Source organism: Sphaeramia orbicularis, chromosome 22, assembly GCF_902148855.1.
Source record: "Sphaeramia orbicularis chromosome 22, fSphaOr1.1, whole genome shotgun sequence".
In the NCBI taxonomy this organism is placed as follows: Eukaryota; Metazoa; Chordata; class Actinopteri; order Kurtiformes; family Apogonidae; genus Sphaeramia; species Sphaeramia orbicularis.
In genome coordinates, this window is record NC_043978.1 from 52,299,426 (window position 1) to 52,322,555 (window position 23,130).

A 23,130-nucleotide genomic window follows, 5' to 3' on the forward strand; every position below is an offset into this window, starting at 1 on the left:
CTGAATGTGGAACCTGAACTAAAAGGATTGTTAATATCTTAGTGTAATTTTTACATTTCACAAATTCACCCCCAGGGCCGGACTGGACCCTTTGGCGGGCCGGATTTGGCCCCCGGGACGCATGTTTGACACCTGTGTTGTAAGGGTTCACGTTTTAGATCCACTTCTTTTATCAGTGAAAGGCTAAAGGTTGTCAAAATCATCTGGTATCAGAATGTGTCTCCACATGCGTCTTAAGTTGCTCTTGCTCTATATGCAAATAAACAAATTCATCTGTAGCTGAAAACATGCCTCAAGCTCTCAAATCCAGTTGAGCAGGCTGGATTTGTAATGTTTTTTACAAATTTATCCCACTGTGTGGCTCAGCTTTTAAGATGAGGTGTTTCTTAACTGTTACTCCACAGCACTGGGTAATGTAAATCAATCAGTACACCTTAAAAATGTCAATATGCAACTTTGTGTTTTACTGGTTCTCTTGCATACTGTGTTCTTTATTAACCCTTTCACGCATGAATTATGAGAACCTTAGACAAATTTTTTTTCTTGAGTGTTTTTATTCCTCCTTGGGCATGAAAAAACCAATGTAATTGAGTTTGTTTTTTTTTTTTCATTGAATTACAAAAATGTGCATTATGTTTTTGAAGTGAAGAAACGTGTTTAAATCCCAATATCAGAAAGTGATATGAAAACAATGAAATAAAAACATTTTTAATGCTGCTAATCTGATGTTTTCTCACATTTTAACATATTCTAATGCTAGTTATTACTCACTTCATGGAGATAATATGCAAAAAAAAAAAAGTGTAACAATCAACAGCTGATTTACATTTAAACATGTCACTGCCGATCAGGTTTATCTAGAACAGCACAGTTACAGTAATGGTCTGAATGTCAGTGTATGAGATGATGCATAAGTAAAAATGAATTTAAAAATAAAAATGTGGGTCAAATTGTCCCTAAAATGTCCCGTCAGAGAGATTTTGAAAACTGTTTTTTGATCCTAATCAAGTTTTTCTTCCTGAGTGTTTTTATTCCTCTTTAGGCATGAAAAAAACAATGTGATTGAATTTTTTTTTTATGAACCTATTTTTCATGGAGTTGCAAAAATGTCCACTCAGCTGGACACCATGCGTTTAATTTTTGAAGCAAAGAAACATGTATTTACTGATACACTGAGTGAAAACTATGAAATACAATTTTAAATGCTGCTAATCTGATGTTTTGTCATATTTTAACATACTATAATATTACTTATTACTCACTTTATGGAGTTAATATGCAAAAAAAACCCTAAAAAAACAACAACTACAGTCTAATAACAATAACAAGCAACGGATTTACACTTAAACATGCTAGTGCAGATCAGGTTTATGAAGAACAGCAAAGTTACAGTAATGGTCTGAATGTCAGTGTATAGGATGATGCATGAGTGTCCACTGTGTTGGCTGATATGGAACTAAAACAACAAAATCCATAAAAATACAACCGTTTTGAATAACTGTCCACTGTAGTGACCACTGTACATGAAAGGGTTAATGCTTGCATCTTCAAGTCTTTCAAATATGTACATACGAGGGGGGGCTGAAAAGTTCATAGCCTGACTCAGAAGGAGTTCGTCCACAGCTATGAAACTGTGCATACATTAAATTCAACCTCTCCTCATACTAACTGCATGGTTTCCTTCCAGATAAACCCACAGTGGATCAATAATTCAGGACTTTGAACAGTAGTACTACAGACATTTGGTGAACTATCTGTGGCACCATGGTCTGATCAAATGTGTGCAGAAAAAGGGCTGAGCCCCCCCCCCCCCCCCCAGGACATTCATGCTGACATGGTGTCTATAGGGCAGGGGGGGTCAAACTCATTTCAGTTCAGTTCCACATTCAGCCCAGTTTGATCTGCAGTGGGCCGGACCAGTCAAATACTAACAGAGAAAAAAGTAAAATTCTACTCTGATCAGGTTTACATCTACAAAGTTTCCTTAAAAATCTGAATAACATGAACAACTTGAATTGTCTGAAGAAAAACAAGTGCAATTTTAACAATATTCTGCCTCAGTTTATCAGTTTATCATTTACACATGTGCGTTACAGTCACAAAAAACATTTAGTAACAGGCAGAATATTGGTCAAATTGCATTTACTTTTCTGAAGACATTTCTGTTTGTTCATATTTGTTCAGGTTTTTTGTAAAAGTATAGTTCAGTAATGTAAACATTTTCATGTCATTTTACTTTTTTGCACCAAAAAACCAAAGAGAGAATTTGGGGTTGTCATTATTTATAGGTTATTCTGATCCTATTTGACTGGTTCTGACCCACTGGAAATCTAATCAGACTGTATGTGTCTGTATGTGGAACCTGAATTAAAATGATTTGGACACCACTGATTGTTAATATCTTCAGTGTCATTTTTGCATTTCACAAATTCCTCCAAGGGCCGGACTGGAACCTTTGAAGGCTGGATTTGGCCCCCGGGGCACATGTTTGACACCTGTGCTATAGGGGCTGATGCTCCAGCTTTATCAACTATGCAAAACTGGGAAGAGGAATTCAAAAGGGGAGGGAGAACGAGGGAGGGGTGAAAAGCAAGAACTTTCATCAAATGTCTGTAGTACTACTGTTCAAAGTGCTAAATTATTGATCCAATGTGGGTTTATCTGGAAGGAAACCATGCAGTTAGTATGAGGAGAGGTTGAATTTAATGTATGCACAGTTTCACAGCTGTGGAAGAACTCGTTCTGAGTCAGGCTACAAACTTTTCAGCCCCCCCTTGTATGAGAAAAAATAGGACCAATGGCCCTGTAGCTTACCGGCCAAATGAGAAATGGGAAATGTATCCAGATGCCATTTATTCTCACCCAGCTATGTGTATTTATTCTGTTACAGAAATAGTCCATGTTTTGGTCATATTCCAATCAGATCTGTAAAAAATTCTAATTCCAACTTGATATCATTGATACTGATTTATTGGATCCATCCACTTCCTGTCTCTTATAATGGGAAAATTTTTCAAAGTGGCAACAAATCCAGAATCAGATCCAAATAATTTCAATCCCTTGTGTTGACATCATCATACAGAAGCTGTATACCAAGTTTGAAGTCAATCAGAACTGGAGTTTCGGAGAAGAAGATGATTGAAAGTTTTGTAACGGACAACAGACGACACATGACGACAACAGCTTACGGCCTGTCGGCCGGTAAGCTAAAACAGGGCATCCTGGTGCACTCAGCCTGCACTATACAGGACACAGTAATATGGTTATCACGTTTTGATAACACTCAAACCTCTTCACATCCCCCAGGTCACCAGCAACCCATTTTAGAGCTAGGGTTACATTTAGCTGTGTTTAAACTGGTCTGAAGTAGATTTAGTTTCAACCACATGTTAAACACAGATATTCCCTTTCAGATGAAGTGTAATATATGCATTTAGGACTTCATCACCACTTCTTCTGTTATAAGCCTCACTCTAACTCTACTAAAAGTTAAAATGACACTATCAGCTTTATTGACTCGGTAGAATGATGATATCAGACCACCTGAGTGATTGTATTTGGAATGGATGTTTTCACACCTTCCACTGGAGCGGTCCACATGTGATTGGATCGCTCAGGATACGAGTTAATACCAGGTCTGAACAGAGTCAAAGAATACACAGTCTGGTGGGAGGTGTAAATATGCTCATTCACCCACTGAAACTTGAAGTTTGTTTGTTTTTACCAGATGGTGGAATGTACAGGTCAAGGTGAGGGTGACGATGACAACAAAGAAAACACAAGCTACAACCACACTGTTCCACTTTTTTTTTTTTACATCATCATTGGCAAAAACAGGACAAAACTCTTCAGTGTGGCATCTCATGTAAGAGGTGACTGTCATTTTTTCTATGTCCTTGTTCAATCACTGGCCTTATTTGTGGAAATAAGGGATCTCACTCCAACTGGGACTGATTTTTTTCTCCCTACTGAGATCACACAGCAGTGGGTAAAATGGGGACATGTATTCCAAGGTTGCAGCTAAGCACAAAAAAGTGTGATTCTGCATTGACTGAAACTCAGTTTCATCTAAAGCAGGAGTCTCAAACTCATGTTCTTTCAGGTTCCACACTCAGTCCCGTTTGGTCTGCAGTGGGTCAGACCAGTAAAATAATAGCATAATAACCCATAAATAACGACAACTCCAAAATTTTGTCTGTTTGAGTGTAAAAACACCTACATTCAATTATGAAAATACTTACTTTTATAAACTAGCCAAACAAAAAAGATGTGAATGACCTGAAAAAACTGAAATTTCTTGAGAAAAATCAGTGCAGTTTTATCAGTCTTCTGCCTCCACTTCTCATTTGTCCATGTGCACTCTGGATCAGATCTACAAAGACACTAAACACTGAGGAACAAGAAGAGTTCAAACTGGGCTGAATTTAATACAGACATTTCAGGTTGGTCACATTTGTTCAGGTTATTCACATTTTAGTGTTACAGGAGAGTTTGGAAATGTCAATATTTTCAGAATTTAATGGGGGGTTTTTTTGCATTAAAATTTGAAATTGTCATTATTTACAGGCATAATGTTAGGTGTTTTTTTGGTTGATTTTTGAGTAATTTTAGGTGGTTTTAGGGTAATTTTTGGGTGAATTTTAGGTGTTTTTTGAGTAATTTTAGGTGTTTTTTTGAGTAATTGTAGGTGGTTTTGGGGTAATTTTTGGGTGATTTTTAGGTGTTTTTTTGACTAATTTAAGGTGGTTTTGGGGTCATTTTTGGGTGATTTTTAGGTGGGGTTTTTTTGAGTAATTTTAGGTGGTTTTGGGGTAATTTTTGGGTGATTTTTAGGTGTTTTTTGAGTAATTTGAGGTGGTTTTGGGGTCATTTTTGGGTGATTTTTAGGTGGGGGTTTTTTGAGTAATTTTAGGTGGTTTTGGGGTAATTTTTGGGTGATTTTTAGGTGTTTTTTTGAGTAATTTAAGGTGGTTTTGGGGTCATTTTTGGGTGATTTTTAGGTGGGGGTTTTTTGAGTAATTTTAGGTGGTTTTGGGGTCATTTTTGGGTGATTTTTAGGTGTTTTTTGAGTAATTTTAAGTGGTTTTGGGGTAATTTTTGAGTGAATTTTAGGTGGTTTTTGAGTAATTTTTGGGTGATTTTAGGATGATTTTTGGGTGAATTTTAGGTGGTTTTTGAGTAATTTTTAGGTGTTTTTGGGGTCATTTTTGCGTGATTTTTAGGTGTTTTTCTGAGTAATTTTAGGTGGTTTAGGGGTAATTTCTGGGTAAATTTTAGGTGGTTTTGGAGTAATTTTTAGGTAGTTTTCAGGGAATTTTTGGGTGATTTTTAGGTGTTTTTTTGGGTGAATTTTAGGTGGTTTTGGAGTCATTTTTAGGTGGTTTTAGGGTAATTTTTGGGTGATTTTTGAGTAGTAACTTCTCATTTGTCCATGTGCATTATGGATCAGATCTACAAAGACACTAAACACTGAGGAACAGGCAGAAAAGAGTTCAAATTGGACTGAATTTTCTGCAGATATTTCAGGTTGGTCAGATTTGTTCACATTATTCACATTTTATTGTTACAGAATAGTTTGTAAATATTATAAATATTTTCATAATTTAATGTTATTTTTGGTCATAAACAAAGACAAAAATGTGAAGTTGTCATTATTTATAGACATAGTATAATATTATTTTTTTCCAAAGCAAACTCAGAAGAAAATAATGAGTCATTCTTTTTTGTCGGTTCTTCTGCTGTTATTATTTGACTGTAGATCCGATTGGTCTGTATGTGGAACCGACACTAAAATGAGTTCCACAGCCTGGACTGTGGAATTTTTACACTTTGTAAATTCATCTCAGGGGTCGGATTGGAACCTTTGGGGGGGGACGCATTTGGGCCCCGGGATGCATGTTTGACAGCCCTGATCTGAAGCATTAATACATGTTAAATGAAAGCACACCAGGAACAGAATCACTGATTTGTTCTCCAATATTCTAAAGTAAATATCCTCACAAGTGCAGTTGTACAAACAGGTTAGGTTCAGAAAGTGTCAGTGTAAACGTGTGTACCTTAAGATGCTGCAGTTGCCGCCGGTCATCATCCAACTGCCTCCTCTTGTTTTCAATCTCTGTCTGCTTCTTCCTTTTCTCCTGTTATGACACACACAATGCAATGAATCATCTTTAATCATCTCACAACTGAAGGCATCACAACAAAACTAGGAAAATTATTATTAGATACTCTCAAAGGAGCCCACGCTGTCAGTACGATGACAGGGTAAGTCAAGTCAAGTTTCACTTATGTAGACCAACATCAGATCCAAGGTTTGGTGAATGGCTTTAACACCAGGCTTTAGTGACGGCATGAACTGTGTAAATGAAATAGACTGTCTGAACAGGAGACAGTGAGTGAGAAAATAAATGTTAGCGTTAGTGAATAGCAACATCCAACATTTGTTGTAATAAATCACTGAAGTCACACTAGAAGAATATCATCTGACTCAGAAATGAAAGAATACTTCAGAACTGACTGAAAATAAGAGGAAAATTGTTTTGTATTTTATTTCCATCTCTGTGTATGACTCTGACAGCTGTATACTAAAACTATAAATATAACTATAACTATAAATATGACTAAGACTAAAACTATAAATATAACTATAAATATGACTAAGACTAAAACTATAAATATAAATATGACTAAGACTAAAACTATAAATATAACTATAACTATGAATATAACTATAACCATATCAATAACTATAAATATAACTATATGTTTAACTAAAACTATAACTATAAATATAACTATAAGTATAACTAAAACTATAACTATAACCAGAACTATAACTATAAATAGAGCCATAACTATAACTATAACTATAACTATAACTATAACCATATCTATAACTATAAATAGAACCATAACTATAACTATAAATACAACTATAACTTAAACTATAAATATAACCATAAATATAACTATAAATATAGCCATAACTATAACTATAAATATAAATATAACTATAACCAAATCTATAACTATAACTATAAACATATCTATAACTATAAATAGAACCATAACTATAACTATAACTATAACCATATCTATATCTATAACTATAGCCATAACTACAACTATAAATATAACTATAACCATATCTATAACTATAAATAGAACCATAACTATAACTATAAATATTACTATAACTATAACTAGAAATATAACCATAACTTTAACTATAACTATACTATAACTATAACTCAACAATGGATACTTCAATCTTCAGTCAGTTCTTTTCTTGTATCTACCGTAGGAATTAGGGGCTTTTTTGGCCTGAAAAATTCATTCAGTGTGTGATATTCAGTATAGATATAGTTGTAGAATGTAACTAACTGAATACTCACACCACCCTCCGCTACAGCAGCTGCGAACAACAACTCCCTCATTAAAGTTCTATGCTTTTTAGTTGGGTTGATATTAACCCTGCTCCACGTTCAATCGTAGTAAGTGATCATAATGTACCATAATACTGGATGTCACCTGCTAAAAATGTGACGAATAACAAATGAAGTACTTTCAGAGGTACTGTAGAGACACAGTGGTGCGATATGGTCAACTACCATTCCCTCTGTAGTATTATAATATTGTAAACTAATGGAAATAAATCAGTGACCATATTTCAAAACCCTCATTATTATTGTATAACCTAGTGACTGCCTAGATTTCGACGTCATTTTGCCGTAGTAGTAGAAGGTGAATGCTGTACATGCCACCCTCTAACAGGCTGTGGCTCATGAGCTAGAGTGGGCTGTTCATAAAACAGAAGGTTGGCAGTTTGATCCCTCACCCCTATCCACATATTGAAGTGTTATTGAGCAAGATACTGAAACGCACTGAAACACTGCCTGTTTGAGTGGTGTGTGAATTTGACTGCATTTGTGGGTGTGAATGGATGAATGTGCCACATAAAGGACTGAATATATTAAAGGAGTGAATATTTATACTCAGCTACATTTTTGTACATCTGTCTTCTTTAACTAAATGAAGTGTGGGATCTTTCACCTGTTTATATCCCTTTGTTTTGTCCTGTCATATATCTGGACCCTGAGTCTGCAGTGAAGTACTGGTGGACTGATAAAGCAGAACTAGATGGTTCAACATATAGAGACAGAGACAGTCCTAGAAACACAGAGGCAGAGCTCTCAGCAGCTTTCAGTGACCTCTAATGGGTGAAGGAGACGAGGTCACAAAGGTTGAGTCATTAAGACCAGCTGTCAGAACCTGACAAGGACCAGTGATATGTGGTTTCTGCAGCCATCCATATATACCCTGAGTGTGTGTGTGTGTGTGTGTGTGTGTGTGTGAATCCCTGGACCTGCTGTGGTTCTTCTTCTCTCCTGTCTCCATCATCATCATTCATTTCTCCATATAGTTGTGATAGTGTTTATTCTATAGTTCCATGGATGGCAGATGTTTGTATTATTTATACTAACAGCTGCAGTAGCAGTATATCTAGGGATGGGAATCGATAAGAATTTAACAATTCCGATTCCATTATCGATTTTGCTTTTCGATCCGATTCCTTATCGATTCTCTTATCGATTCTCTTATCTATTCTCATTGGGTGAGGGAATAAAAGAGTACAAACAGGTGTGTTTGCATTAACGGTCTTTTATATATCCATCTGTACAGAAAATATAACACATACAGTATAAAGTATACAGTATAAATAATAATAACAGAATGATGCTGGGCCTGGTTCAGGGGTGGTACAGTGAAAGTGAAACTAAAGATGTTTTACTAATTCCTCTATGCATTTCCACTGCATGGAACAGTTTGACTCTGCTTGTCTCCTGTTGTTGTGCACCTCATTTCCTTTCCTCTACCTTCAGAAACTTGTATTTGAGGGGGTACGATATTTGTTGCCCGCACCGGATCCAGAACTGGGCCCAGATGACGGCCTGGTGTTCACTCTGCTGTTAGATTCACAAGCACCGTTAAGAAGAGAATCAAATACGTGACATTCCTGTAAATGAATCAAATGTGGACAAATGTTTGAACAGATTGGAGGGATTCCATCCTTTAGAAGAAATGGAAGCTGTGACAGTGTTCAACTGGACCTGGTGTGGTCTGTTTGGACCTGGTGTGGTCTGTTTAGACCTGGTGTGGTCTGTTTAGACCTGGTGTGGTCTGTTTAGACCTGGTGTGGTCTGTTTGGACCGTTTCTGCCTCAACCCCATGTTGTCTACATTCTGACCAAAACAATGCAGCGTACGAGTGACATCATCGTGCATGAGCAACCAAGGCAGAATTGATAAGCAGAATCATTAAGCAGGCAGGCAAGCAATTCCAAGGAATTGAGCTACTGGGATCCGGTTCTCAAAAAGAACCGGTTCTTGATTCCCATTCCTAAGTATATCCACAATTAATTCTTGTATTTGGAGTAGTAGCGTTAACAGTTATGGATATTTGTTCTAGTTACTGGTAGTTATACTAGTAACAGTAGTTCTAGTTACGCTCAGCCCTTGCTGCAGGATATTGTCATCAGTTCGTCGTCTGTCCGTCTGTCCATCCGTATATGCAAAAACTTTGGCGTGCACTAATAAGTCAGGCCGAGGGTTTTCAAGTGTGTGCACGTTTTGTTTTTTAACAGTTCTAGTTCAGTTTGCTGTGCATCCATGTGTCTCCCTCTATTTCCCCCCTTCTCCCCCCTCCCCAATCTCTCTCTCTCTCTCGTCCTTTAACCCTCTGTCTTTAACCCTTTAACTGGTCAGTTCAGTCGTCCATCCTCCTCAGTCTGGCTCTGCTCCAGGTTTCTAACTGTTAAAGGTAGTTTTTTCTTCCACTGTCACCAAGTGTTTGCACCTGGAGGATTCTGCTGAATTTTTGTAAATTAGCTTAGAGTCTGATTTAGCCCAGCTCTAAATGTGTAGTGTCATGAGATAACTTTTGTTCCGATGTGGTGCTATATAAATAAATCTGATTGATTGATTGATTGAATGTGTATGGGAGACAGAATGGAGAAAGAGAGTGTATCATCCTTTGCTGACTTACAGCGATGGCCTGGAGTCTCTCCTCTTGTGACACCTCAGCCATCCTGAAACAGAGAACACCACACAGAGATAGTCAGAGGCAGTTCCAACCACACGTGACCCACCACCGCTATCACACATGACACTCTGGGACATTCCTCGACTGTAACGACGGCTCACACAGCATTTACTAACAACTTCCTGGAGAGCGAGGCTAAATATCTGTCTGTCTGCAGTAAATCTCGGTGTCTTTTTCCTGTCAGAGGGAGTCAGCCAAGGTATGCTAATGTGTTAGCAGAGCACGGCTGGAGATTCCTGCTCTAATAGGTTCCAGACCAGAGCCTTAGGATGCAGGATGGATGGACGGAAGTGCTGCGAAAGCCTGGGGGAAGAAAGGAAGGAAGGACTGCTTCTACAACTGAGACTGGACAAAGTGAGCACTGCTTCATGGGCTTGGAAAAATCATAAACCTTTGTATAATTAGACTGGACTTTAGTTTTTCTTCTTGATGATGTGAGACAGACCTCTAATCTGATAGTGTTTCAGTCCAGTTCTGTTCAACTGTGCACAGAACAACTGAAAGGGTTCTATCTGCACTCTTCTCTTTTACTTTGTTTTAATTGATTATTACACTGGGTTACAAAACAATATTTTTTGCAAGTTGTCTAGGTTTTTTCAACTGAATTAGGACCATTTTGCACCACTAAATCCAAAAATGACATCTGTTTTTCTCAATCAGGTCAGGTTTTTTTTGCTAATTTGATTTTGAAAAATTTGATCTTCTTACAAAATTGATTACATTTTTGTGACTTTATCTTGGTCACCAAGTTTAATACCAAAATAAGATTGGTAAGCACACTTTATGAAACTTGTGACTTGATTCCTGTTAGGTACAATGGTGTATTCACCGCAGATGTAGCAGAATACATCAGGCTTATTTTTGCAAGATCTTCTAGTCGAAGCCAATTCATTCACCTGTAATATTAAAAAAAACATTAATCATAAATTGGCAAAAGTAAAATCTTCAGAACTTGTTTACTGCAAGAAAGATGAAAGAATTTTGTATCATATGATGTGAAAATGCCCATAAATGTAAGCAAAAATGTTAAAAAGCCAATATGTAGCAGAGCTCATAAAGTTGACCTGAATGAGCAAAATTAATGTGATTTTTGGATTCAGCACACCAAAATTATCCTAAATCAGCTCAAAAAACTTAAACAATACATTTGTTGTTGACCAGTGTTATTTATGTTTTATTGATTATGTTTTAATTATAATTGTGTGTTTTTAATTTGTCTCTTTTCCATTTTTGTAAAGCACTGTGAATCACCTTGTGCATGAGTTGTGTTATACAAATAAATCTGCCTTGCCTATTTTTATCATTATCTGCTGTTGGGGACCATACGAAGCATCAGCCATAAAGATGGACCAAACAGAATTTATCTCCCATTCTTTTAAGACAAACATCAACCAGCAACAGTTAAGTACCAAGGTTATTATCGTTAAGGAAAACTAATGAAATGACCAAAACTAGAATTGTAAAAACAGTTTCGTTAACTGAAATAAATAAAAACTATAATTAAAAGAAAAAGAACAGAACTAACTGAAACTGTATTGTGTGTTTACAAAACTAACTAAAACGGATAAAAATTATGGATAAAATTCACTTTGTCTTTTTGTCTTGGAAATGTCAAATTGATATAAAATCGATTTATTTCACTTGAGCAATTTAAGCTAGCAGCACCATACAACACTTGATGGTCCGTCACTTCTGGTCCCCACTCTACCTGGAAACATGGAGACTAAAGTTGGGAGAAAGCAGCAGAGTCCTGTCTGGGATTTATTTGAAGACGACAACAGAGAAGAAGAGACGACTAAACTAAGATTAATACTAAAACTAAACTAAAACTAAGCATTTAGAAGGAAACGAAAACTAATAAAAACTATCAAACCTGCTCTAAAAACGAATTAAAACAAACTGAATTAGATTTTTTTTAAAAAGTCCAAACTAAATAAAACTAAACTAGAATGAAAAATCCAAAACTATTGTAATCTTGGGGGGGGGGGGCACTGATCTGCCTTGGCGGAGGGGTCTGCGCTCTCTGAGTGCTTTTCTAGTTTACTTCTGATTTTATTGTAAAGCATTTTGTGAATTCTTTCTGTCAAAATGCTATATAAATCAAGTTTATTATTATTATTATTATTTAACATTGTGGTTGTTGTACAAGAGTTGTCGAATACTTCTCCAGGCTTTTCTTAACATTGATGTCAATGTGAAAATACGCAGAATACGCACATGCATTTCCATGTTCAATGGAGTTTAATGAGCCTTAATGGTGGATTTCATTGAGATGACCATGACAAAACAATGAGAGGACCGTTCTGAGCTATTGTCAAAATCTGACAGTGTAACCTGTGGACTCCATGAACAGTGACACATTACTTCTGTAGACATTAACAATTCATTCTAAAGTACAGGTGTCAAACATGCATCCCGGGGGCCACATCCAGCCCTCCAAAGGGTCCAGTCTGACCCGTGGGATGAATTTGTGACATGCAAAAAATCAATGGTGTCAAAATCATTTTAATTCAGATTCCACATACAGACGCATACAGTCCAATTAGATTTCCAGTGGGTCAGAACCAGTAAAATATTATCAAAATAACCTATAAATAATGACAACCCCAAATTTTCTTTGCTTTGTTGGTGTAAAAAAGTAAAATTACATGAAAATGTTTACATTACCAAAGTATACTTTTACAAAAAAATGTGAATAACCTGAACAAATATGAACAAACAGAAATGTCTTAAGAAAAGTAAATGCAATTTGACCAATATTCCTAATATTCTGCCTGTTAGTAAATATTTTGTGCGATTGTAATGCACATGTGCAATGATAAACTGATAAACCGAAGCAGAATATTGTAAAAATGATAAAATTGCACTTGTTTTTCTTAAGACAATTCAAATTCTTCATGTTATTTAGATTTTTAAGGAAACTTTGTAGATGTAAACCTGATCATAATATAATTTTACTTTTTTCACTGTTATTATTTTTCTGGTCCGGCCCACTGCAGATCACATTGGGCTGAATGTGGAACTGAACTAACATGAGTTTGACACCCCCCCCCCCCGTTCTAAAGTAACAAAAGCACAATGGTTCTTGTGTGATTATACACTGATGAATAATCTGTGCAGTTAGAGCCTCATAAATACCTCTAAATCTCATACATTGGACTGTTATGAGATCATAGATGCATATATATTTGCACGTTGGAATTTATGCACTAGGAAATTGATTATATGACATTAGATTCCATTTTATGCCTTCAAGGGTGGGTGAGATTTACGAACCTATTAGGGATAACATATGCCTTTTCCTCACATAAAGCTACACCTTATCTCTGATAGAATGATTCTGGTATAATAGAAAGACCCAGTTGGAACCTTCAGGCACTTCTACAGTCTAATTTCCCCCATTCTCCGTCTGATTGGTGTCTCCTTCTTTCTCACACACATTAAATGGAGCTGAGTCCAGTTTTCTACAGACTGAGGTTGTGCAGGAAGAAGTCAAAGCAGTTGGAACGTTTCAGTGTCAGCAAACCTTCCCCAGACAGGACTGAAACTGCATCATAACACATGTGGGATCCTCATTTCTCGACGCTGGTCCAAACCAAACATTTACCAAGAACTAGGACAAAACTACCGAACTTTACTCCCCACCCACCCGTCACAGTTACCAGTAAAATGCATTTAAATCATTTCACCACTTTTCGGGATGAACGTCTCGGGCACAGGTGCCAAACATGCGGCCCGGGGGCCAAATCCGGCCCACCAAAGGGTCCAGTCCGGCCCTGGGGATGAATTTGTGAAATGCAGAAATTACACTAAGATATGAACAATCCTTTTAGTTCAGGTTCCACATTCAGACCAATTCAATCTGCAGTGGGTCAAACCAGTCAAATACTGTCATAATATAAAAACAATGACAACTCCACATTTTTTCTCTTTGTAAATGTAAATATTTTCATGTATTTACAATAAAACAAAGTATAATTTCGCAAAAAAAAAAAAAGGGAATCACCTGAACAGATGTGAACAACTTGACATGTTTTAAGAGAAGCATGTACAATTTTAACAATATTCTGCCTGATATTAAATGTTTTGTGTTTGTAGATCCACTGTGATCTGTAAGTTATAATGTACATGTGGAAATGATAAACTGAGGCAGAATAGTGTTAAAATTACACTTATTGTTTCAGTTTGTTCATGTTATTCACACTGTTTGAAAGGATAGTTTGTAAATGCAAACATTTTCATAATGTAATTTTACTTTTTTTGCTCTAAAATATAGAGAAAAGTTTGGAGTTGACATTATTTCTCTATTATTCTGTTATTATTTTACTGGTTCGGCCCACTGCAGATCAAATTTAGCTGAATGTGGAAGTGAACTAACATGAGTTTGACACCCCTGGTCTAGGAGGACACCCACTGTCACATTTACATTTTCTTGCAACATTTCCTAACCGAGCTCTCACAAAGCTTGGATTGTGAAGTTTCAACAGATCACATTCCTCTATTATGCTCCTGCTATAGGAATGGTCTGATTGCTACACTTATTATTTTCCACACAAAGGCATGCAGTGTAACAACACTAACCCTTTATTCCACATAAAGAGGAATAGATTCTCTTTCATACTTCCTTACCTAACGCCCATTCCCTGAAGGTCTTATAAAAAACCTCAGGGACGTATGACAATCCATAGAGAGCAGCGTTACTGAGCACATTTCTGTTTTCCCTGAACACACGCATATACAACGCAAACACAACAGCACATTCCTCTCTCCTAACAAGCCACATCATCATCACATGAAGACCCTGTGAAGAAAAAGTACAACCACAATCATCTGATCGACCCACAAGTCCACACATAAACACAAACATAGTGTCTAGACACATCCTTTCTAATTTTCGCCTTTCCCGCTGAGCAAACAGGAAGAACAAAAAGACATCTGGAGATGCACTAACGCAGTGGTTCCAACCTTTTTTGGCTCATGACCCCATTTTAACATCACAAATTTCTGGCGACCCCAGACATTAAATACGGAGACATTTTTTTTACTAAAAATAATTTGTTTTTGATCATGTAATAGTTTGTTATACTATGTTGCAAATAAACGTTCATTTTTCTATATAATGTATATCCTTGGGTTCTGTTTGTTTGTCGTGTCCGGTGTCAATCTCTGTATCATGAGTACACTGTTTGAAATTATAGAAGTTATGCTTGTTAAATGAAACATTCTATAAATGTTGAAAAGTTCTATAAATAAAGTTTAAAAAAATAAAAATTAAGTGTGTCTAAAACATGAACCCTTACAGCAGTGGTTCCTAACCTTTTTTGGCTCCTGACCCCATTTGAACATCACAAATTTCTGACGACCCCAGACAAAAACAGACTTTTTTTTTTTTTTTAAATAAAATTAATTAGTTTTTTCTCATGTAATAGTTTGCTATACTATGTTGCAAATAAACGTTAATTTTAGACAACATTTAGTCTATATAATGTATATCCTTGGGTTCTGTTTGTTTGTCGTGTCCGGTGTCAATCTCTGTATCATGAGTACACTGTTTGAAATTATAGAAGTTATGCTTGTTAAATGAAAGGTTCTATAAATGTTGAAAAGTTCTATAAATAAAGTTTAAAAAAATAAAAATACAAAATAAGTGTGTCTAAAACATGAACCCTTACAGCAGTGGTTCCTAACCTTTTTTGGCTCGTGACCCCATTTGAACATCCCAAATTTCTGACGACCCCAGACAAAACAGACTTTTTCTTTTTTTTTTTTGATAAAATTAATTTGTTTTTTCTCATGTAATAGTTTGCTATACTATGTTGCAAATAAACGTTAATTTTAGACAACATTTAGTCTATATAATGTATATCCTTGGGTTCTGTTTGTTTGTCGTGTCCGGTGTCAATCTCTGTATCATGAGTACATTGTTTGAAATTATAGAAGTTATGCTTGTTAAATGAAAGGTTCTATAAATGTTGAAAAGTTCTATAAATAAAGTTTAAAAAAATAAAAATAAAAATTAAGTGTGTCTAAAACATGAACCCTTACAGCAGTGGTTCCTAACCTTTTTTGGCTCGTGACCCCATTTGAACATCCCAAATTTCTGACGACCCCAGACAAAACAGACTTTTTCTTTTTTTTTTTTTGATAAAATTAATTTGTTTTTTCTCATGTAATAGTTTGCTATACTATGTTGCAAATAAACGTTAATTTTAGACAACATTTAGTCTATATAATGTATATCCTTGGGTTCTGTTTGTTTGTCGTGTCCGATGTCAATCTCTGTATCATGAGTACATTGTTTGAAATTATGGAGGTTATGCTTGTTAAATGAAAGGTTCTATAAATGTTGAAAAGTTCTATAAATAAAGTTAAGAAAAAAAAAAGTGTATCGAAAACATTAACCCTTACAACAGTGGTTTCCAACTTTTTTTAGCTCGTGACCCCATTTGAACATCACAAATTTCTGACAAAACAGACAAAACAGAGACTTTTTTTTTGATAAAATTAATTTGTTTTTTCTCATGTGATAGTTTGCTCTAATATGTTGCAAATAAATGTAAATTTTAGGCGACATTTAGTCTATATAATGTATATTATTATGGACAGAGGCAGTAAATCCAGGTGTAGATTACTGCACAAAGGGAGAATTGGATTTTCCTTGGTCAGGATCTGTCCAGTCAGTCCAGCTGTGATTTACAAGGAGGACAATTAATACTGAACAAACAAGAACTGAAACTATGAATTATCTGAAACTGACCACAATGAACATTTGACACATAAACAGAACCACAGTGCTGCAGTTTCACAACCACAGTTTGTCATGTCTGTTGTGGATTACGATCGTTTCTCTCAACTCACCATAGATTTTTTTATTTAGTAAGTTTTCTATTTTATTTTTATCAATGACTAGAAATTTCAGGTGACCCCATTTGAATTGCAGGCGACCCCATGTGGGGTCCTGACCCCAAGGTTGAAAAACACTGCACTAAAGCTAAAACCAGGATGGACATGGGAAGTCTGACGCACACCTGAACTGAATACATGAGACACAAACACACACATTATAAAAACTACATATGTAAGGACTTAATTATATTTTTTGTTATTCTAATGCACAGGGGCCAAATCTGCCCCCCCCCCCCCCCCCCCCCCCCCCCGCCAAAGGTTCCATTCCGGCCCTGCAAGATGAAAGTGCATAAATGAACCTGAACAGTCCAGGTTGAACAAATCCTTTTGGTTCAGGTTCCACATACAGACCAATGGGATCTACAGTCAAAATAAGAACACAATAACCCATAAATAATGACAACCACAAATTTTCTTTGTGAAAAATTATGTGGATAAAATTTAAGTGAAAAAAATAACATTACAGTGTGAAAATATTTACATTTAAAAAAATATTCTTTCACAATAAAATGCAAATAAATACATAAATTAAAACAAAGATGAACAACCTGAAATGTGCAATTTGAACAATATTCTGCCTGTTACTAAATGTTTGGTGCATTTATGGATCCACTGGGATCTGGAGTTGTGTTCATAATAATAACAGATGGAATATTGTAGAAATTGTTCAAATTTTAGTTCCAAACTCCAAAATTTTAACAATATTCTGCCTGTTACCAAATGTTTACGTAATATTGTGTGTAAATGTACATGAATAAATAATAAGTCGAGGTATAATTTTGCTAAAATTGCATTAATTTTTAAAACGAAATTTCTGTTTTTTCAGGTTATTCACACTTTTTTTGTAAAATGTAAATATTTTCATAATTTAATTGGGTTTTTTTTTTTGTAATAAAACAAACAGAAAAATTTGGATTTATTGTTATTTATAGGTTATTCAGTCATTATTTTACTGGTCTGGCCCACTGCAGATCAAACTGAGCTAAATATGGAACTGAACCAAAATGAGTTTGACAGCCCTGGTCTAAGATGTGTGTTGTCAGTTTTTTTTTTTTTTTACAGTCCTGTTTCTCCTCTCTCCTGTCAGGTTGGAGTAAAAAAACAAAACAAAACAAAACAAAAAAACAGGTCTTTTTGCTAACGGGGCATCTACATCTGAATCAGTTAACAAGTGGGATGAGGAAAGCACTGGTTAGACTCTGACGTGTCGTGACCTGGGAACGCTCAGTGTGAGCATCATCAGCAGAAAACAGACAGGACACGCCCACCGTAGATAAGACAGGCAGGACGGAGACCGGACGCAGGCACAAAATGAAATTAGGTTCAGAGTGTTGTTTAATACAGTAATAATCCTACAAATACACTTAATCATGTGAAACAAATGAGAGTTAATGTTTACAAATAATGTTAGGCCATGTCGTCTGTGAGTGAATTTATGAATATGTAGTCAGACCTGGGCATCACTTCAGATGAGAAGCCTTTTATGCTTTCACATGGTCAGTGCGTGCTGATAAGGTACATACTTCCAGGCACTATGGTAGAAATGGTTTAGTGGATTTCATTTCCTGTACCTTATTAATTTTTCATATACTGCAATACCTTAGTATAGCTAAAATCCTAGCTGTGAGGTTTCAAGGCAGCGACTTACATAACTGTCCACCGTTAAGCGATGTGCAAAATTTAATGAGACAGTTATCTGTTCTTACCATTCTTTGTAGTCATTATAACTCCATAAAATGCAAATTAATACAATTAATATTCGGAGTAAATGCTCAAGTCATTAGCATATCTATTTCTAAAGCCTTTGGAAAATTTGCTTGATTTATGAAAAATAAATATGATATCAAAGTTCAGAGTCTCATTAAGCACCCACAACAATATGAGTGAAAATAAATGTTCATATCTATCAGAAAACCTCACTTAAAAACACCTTATTCTGCTGTTTAGACCATTTAATGTCAGCTCCTGTCTTCGCTGACATCAGGTTAACTATAATATGACCAGGGCTTAGCATTACCACATGTGTAAGTACACTGCATTCACTGGATGGTTAGCAACTTACATTAGCTCTGAAATAATAATTATCTAGCTAGCAGCCTGTGGTTAACAGTCAGCTGTTTGTTTGACAGAACAATTTAATTACATAATTTAGTTTTAGTTTAGTTTAGGTTATTTCAGACACAGACATAATTCAAAACATATGGAGGAAAAACAAAAAAGTAATAATAATAAACAATACATAAATAAAAAATCAAATAATAGAAAAAAAGGACAACTGTTGTGCCTGAAAAGGAGGAGGAAGAAGCCACTGCTTATCCAGTTCTACCCCCCCCCCCCCCATTCCAGTCCTCAGACTGTTAGTGTTTAATCGCATGATATACAACAGAAGATTATGATTAGCTATAAACACAGCCCTACAAACCTGTACACATACACACATACACATATACATACACACATGCACATATACACACATGCACATATATATAAACACATACAGTCACATACACATATACATGCACACATATACATACACACATACACATGCACATATACATACACACATGCACATATACACACATGCACGTATATATAAACACATACAGTCACATACACATATACACACACACCAGTTTATCTCAACAGCTGTACACCAACACACGTCTGCACCCCCATTTACAATCAAGCTTGACTCACATCCATTTCAAATCCACTGTCATTGTTAGGAAGTTATCACACGCAATTTGCATATTAGGGATGTAACAGTATGAAAATTTCATATCACGGTTATTGTGACTAAAATTATCACAGTTATCATTATTATCGTGGTATTGTTGAAATTGTGCTCAAAATGTTCAAAAAGTACTAATACATACACTGAAATAATTTAACCAAGTTGTATTTAAAAAATAAATAAATAATAAAATATAATAATAGTCACAATGTCCCTTCTGTTGCAGAAACATTCAAATATTAACCCTTAGTGGTCTGAGTCTATTTTGTCCGTTTTTCAGTCCTTTTGATTTTGCCTTTAAATACTATATAAACAAATGTTTACTATACCCATGTTTGGGATCTTTTTTTTCAGCACAACTTCATCTATATCATCTGTCTATTATTTTTTCACTTTAACCTACTATAAAAACATAAAAGGCCAGAAAACACACAAAAATGTAAAATCCGACTTGAAAAATGTATATAATTTATTGCATAAATAACACACAGATGCTTAACGAACCTTTTCAAAGACTTTAAAAGTGAATATTGGTTCCAAATATTAGGTATAGAAAACTAAAATTGTAATAAATTAAAACTATACTCAAATATTTGACATAAAAGCAGATCTTTACATAGGGTTTTTTCCCCTAAAAGTGCGGTAATCAAGCACAGTTATGATAATTAGAATTTAAATGGTAATACTAACCGTCTGCAATTTTACCGCCGTTTATCGTTATACCGGTAATCGTTACATCCCTATTGCATATTTCAAATATTTTACATTCTGTAGTTTATGCATTTCATATTGACCACATCCTATATTCTATCATTCTGTGGGAACCTCTTCATTATGATTACAGTAAAATGTTTGTTATGTGACACATTGTAAATTCACTAAATCATTTTTTTTTGGTCATACTGCAATACAAACATATTTCAGTGCTGAGGTTTGATACCCACTACCACACCTAATACTGTGACACAAATACCATGTGGATAGCAGGAAAAAAAAAAAGTCTGTTGTCATTGATCCTACCAAGATTAACGTTCTGTTTGATCAACTCGGGGTTAACTGCTCGATTTTCTCACCTTGTCCAACATCTAGGCTAAAGCTGTGATTAATTTTTAAAACCTACTGAAAAACATATCTGTCAGCCTTGTTAGAACATCAAGGGCCTTTGTCCCATTGCCTCTCATAAATTATGGACTAACAGGAAGAAAGCAGAGCCGACCGATGCTTCTAGACAGGCGTCTATGTGGCATAGTTAGAACAGTAATCACATTTATGACCGACACAGGGAAGGATCCAGAGGAGCAGGCGGTCGCTCACATGGACAGACTGAGACATACTGAGACAGATGAATGCACACACCGACAACATCAGCCAGAGTGGAATAGTGACAGACCAAGGAGCTGATTTACAGAAACAACACACCCGAAAAAACAATCTGTAAAGGCAGGTGCATGGCAGAAGAAGTGAAGGAAATGGGCTGATGACTGACTGGATTCCCAGTTGACTGCATTTCCAGGAACACATTAAGTGCATGCATTGAGCCCCAGCATCCTCTTCTAAAAGCTCTGTGCTCATGGTCACCTGACGCTCTTATGGTCTTTACTGAAATGTCTGAAAACAGATTACCTTAATGCTTATGGAGCAAAATGTAAAGTCATTCTTTAGGAGATACTTGCTGTACGGCCTGATCACAACTGAGGTGTACAAGTATATTTGCATCAGTTTTTAATCAGTATTGCAAACAGATCCCCCCAAAACCATCCCCAAAATGTTTCTTTGGCCATCTATTACTAGATCTTGCAATCCTCCACATTTGAAGAAAATCAGATCAAAACTGATAAAATGGCGACCCAATGAGCGTGAAAACATGTGAACGTACGGAAGACGGAACGTAGGGGAGGTAGAATGTATGGGAGGCGGATCGCCCAGTGTGAGATTTGTAGCAGCAGAGTTATTACCTCCTCCAAGGAGGTTATGTTTTTGTCAGGGTTTGTTTGTTTGTCTGTCTGTCTGTTTGTCTGTCCATTAGTGTGCAACGTAACTCAAAAAGTTATGGACAGATTTGGATGAAATGTTCAGGGTTTGTTGGAAATGGGATAAGGAAGAAATGATTAAATTTTGGTGGTGATCGGGGGTGGGGGGGCCCACGGGGGGGGCGCAGACCAGAAAATTTCATCAAAATCTGTCCATAACTTTTTGAGTTATGTTGCACACTAACGGACAGACAAACAGACAGACAGACAAACAAACAAACAAACAAACCCTGGCAAAAACATAACCTCCTTGGCGTGGGGGGGCCCACGGGGGGGGGGGGGGCACTGATCAGCCTTGGCGGAGGTCTGCGCTCTCCGAGTGCTTCTAGTATTATTCCTGTTTTTCTATATTCTATTGTCTCCAAAAATTGGGGGAAAAATGTTAAAAAATTCATAAAAGTATTAATAGACATTTTGAGGGGTTTTCTTTCTTCCTGTACCGAATGGAAAAAAAAACAAACTGTGGCTTTGAAAACTGAAAATGTACCGAACTGAAAATTTTGTGTACCGTTACAGGCCTAACATCTATGCAATAAACAATGCATGATTCTCCTGAGTGCTGAAACATTTGTATATCTGTGTAGGCATTAAATATGGAGGCTATTAGGCTGGAGTGTCCGTACACCCAAGAATTTCTGATTTGACAGGGGTACAAGCCTGACACATTTATGGTAGACACCACAATACAAACACATTTTGGACTTTAAAAGAGAAATATCAGACAAATAAAATGGCCTGTCTGATTTTTTGATACAGCATTAGTATTTTTTATCTATATGTGCACCCTTTCTGGTACCCTGGATTGTGATCAGGCCGTTTAGGATGTCATCTCTACAGAAAGTCTAAGGTTGATAAATTATGTATTACAATTTCTTCTTCCGCAATTATCATCCTTGCTCAGTAAGATTATATTCAAATGGTAGTATTGTAGGGGAACCTAGTTTTTGCAGCCAGTTACACTAACATGGCCTGAAACGTCGGTTAAGAAACACTGTATTCATTATTCATGCAACAGAGTCTGGGTATAAAAAGGTCATCAAGTGCATTCTGTACTGTACTGCTTTGGACACAAGACTAACAGTTCCACTGTGAGTCTGTGGGACAGTGAAGGTCCATCAGCTGTGGTGGGAGATTACACCGGGTTTCATCACTACTAATCTGGGATTATCTGTACCAAAAAACACAACAACCAGGAACTGAACATACTGGTTTTAATCCATCCTACAGCATTCACAGTTTCACACTGAGATAAAAGCTTGATTTTATAACATTTGATAATAGATTGATAGTAAAGACTTGAATACCTGATACATACATGATCCATTGATGTACATAGTAGTTGTGTGTGATTTTGTCCAT

General features: G+C 36.1%; 1 protein-coding gene across 2 annotated transcripts in view; it reads right to left on the reverse strand.

Annotated features, from left to right (window-relative positions):
* The window catches only part of palm1b (paralemmin 1b), a 65,748-nt gene that overhangs the window by 19,820 nt on the left and 22,798 nt on the right, over nucleotides 1-23,130 (reverse strand). For both annotated transcript variants that reach the window (XM_030126889.1, XM_030126888.1), the window contains exons 2-3: nucleotides 10,045-10,087; nucleotides 6,057-6,137 (exon numbers count right to left, since the gene is read on the reverse strand). In XM_030126889.1, coding sequence (XP_029982749.1) covers nucleotides 6,057-6,137; nucleotides 10,045-10,086 — 123 coding nt within the window. In that variant the 5' untranslated portion in view covers nucleotide 10,087. The remainder of the gene's footprint in view (nucleotides 1-6,056; nucleotides 6,138-10,044; nucleotides 10,088-23,130) is intronic.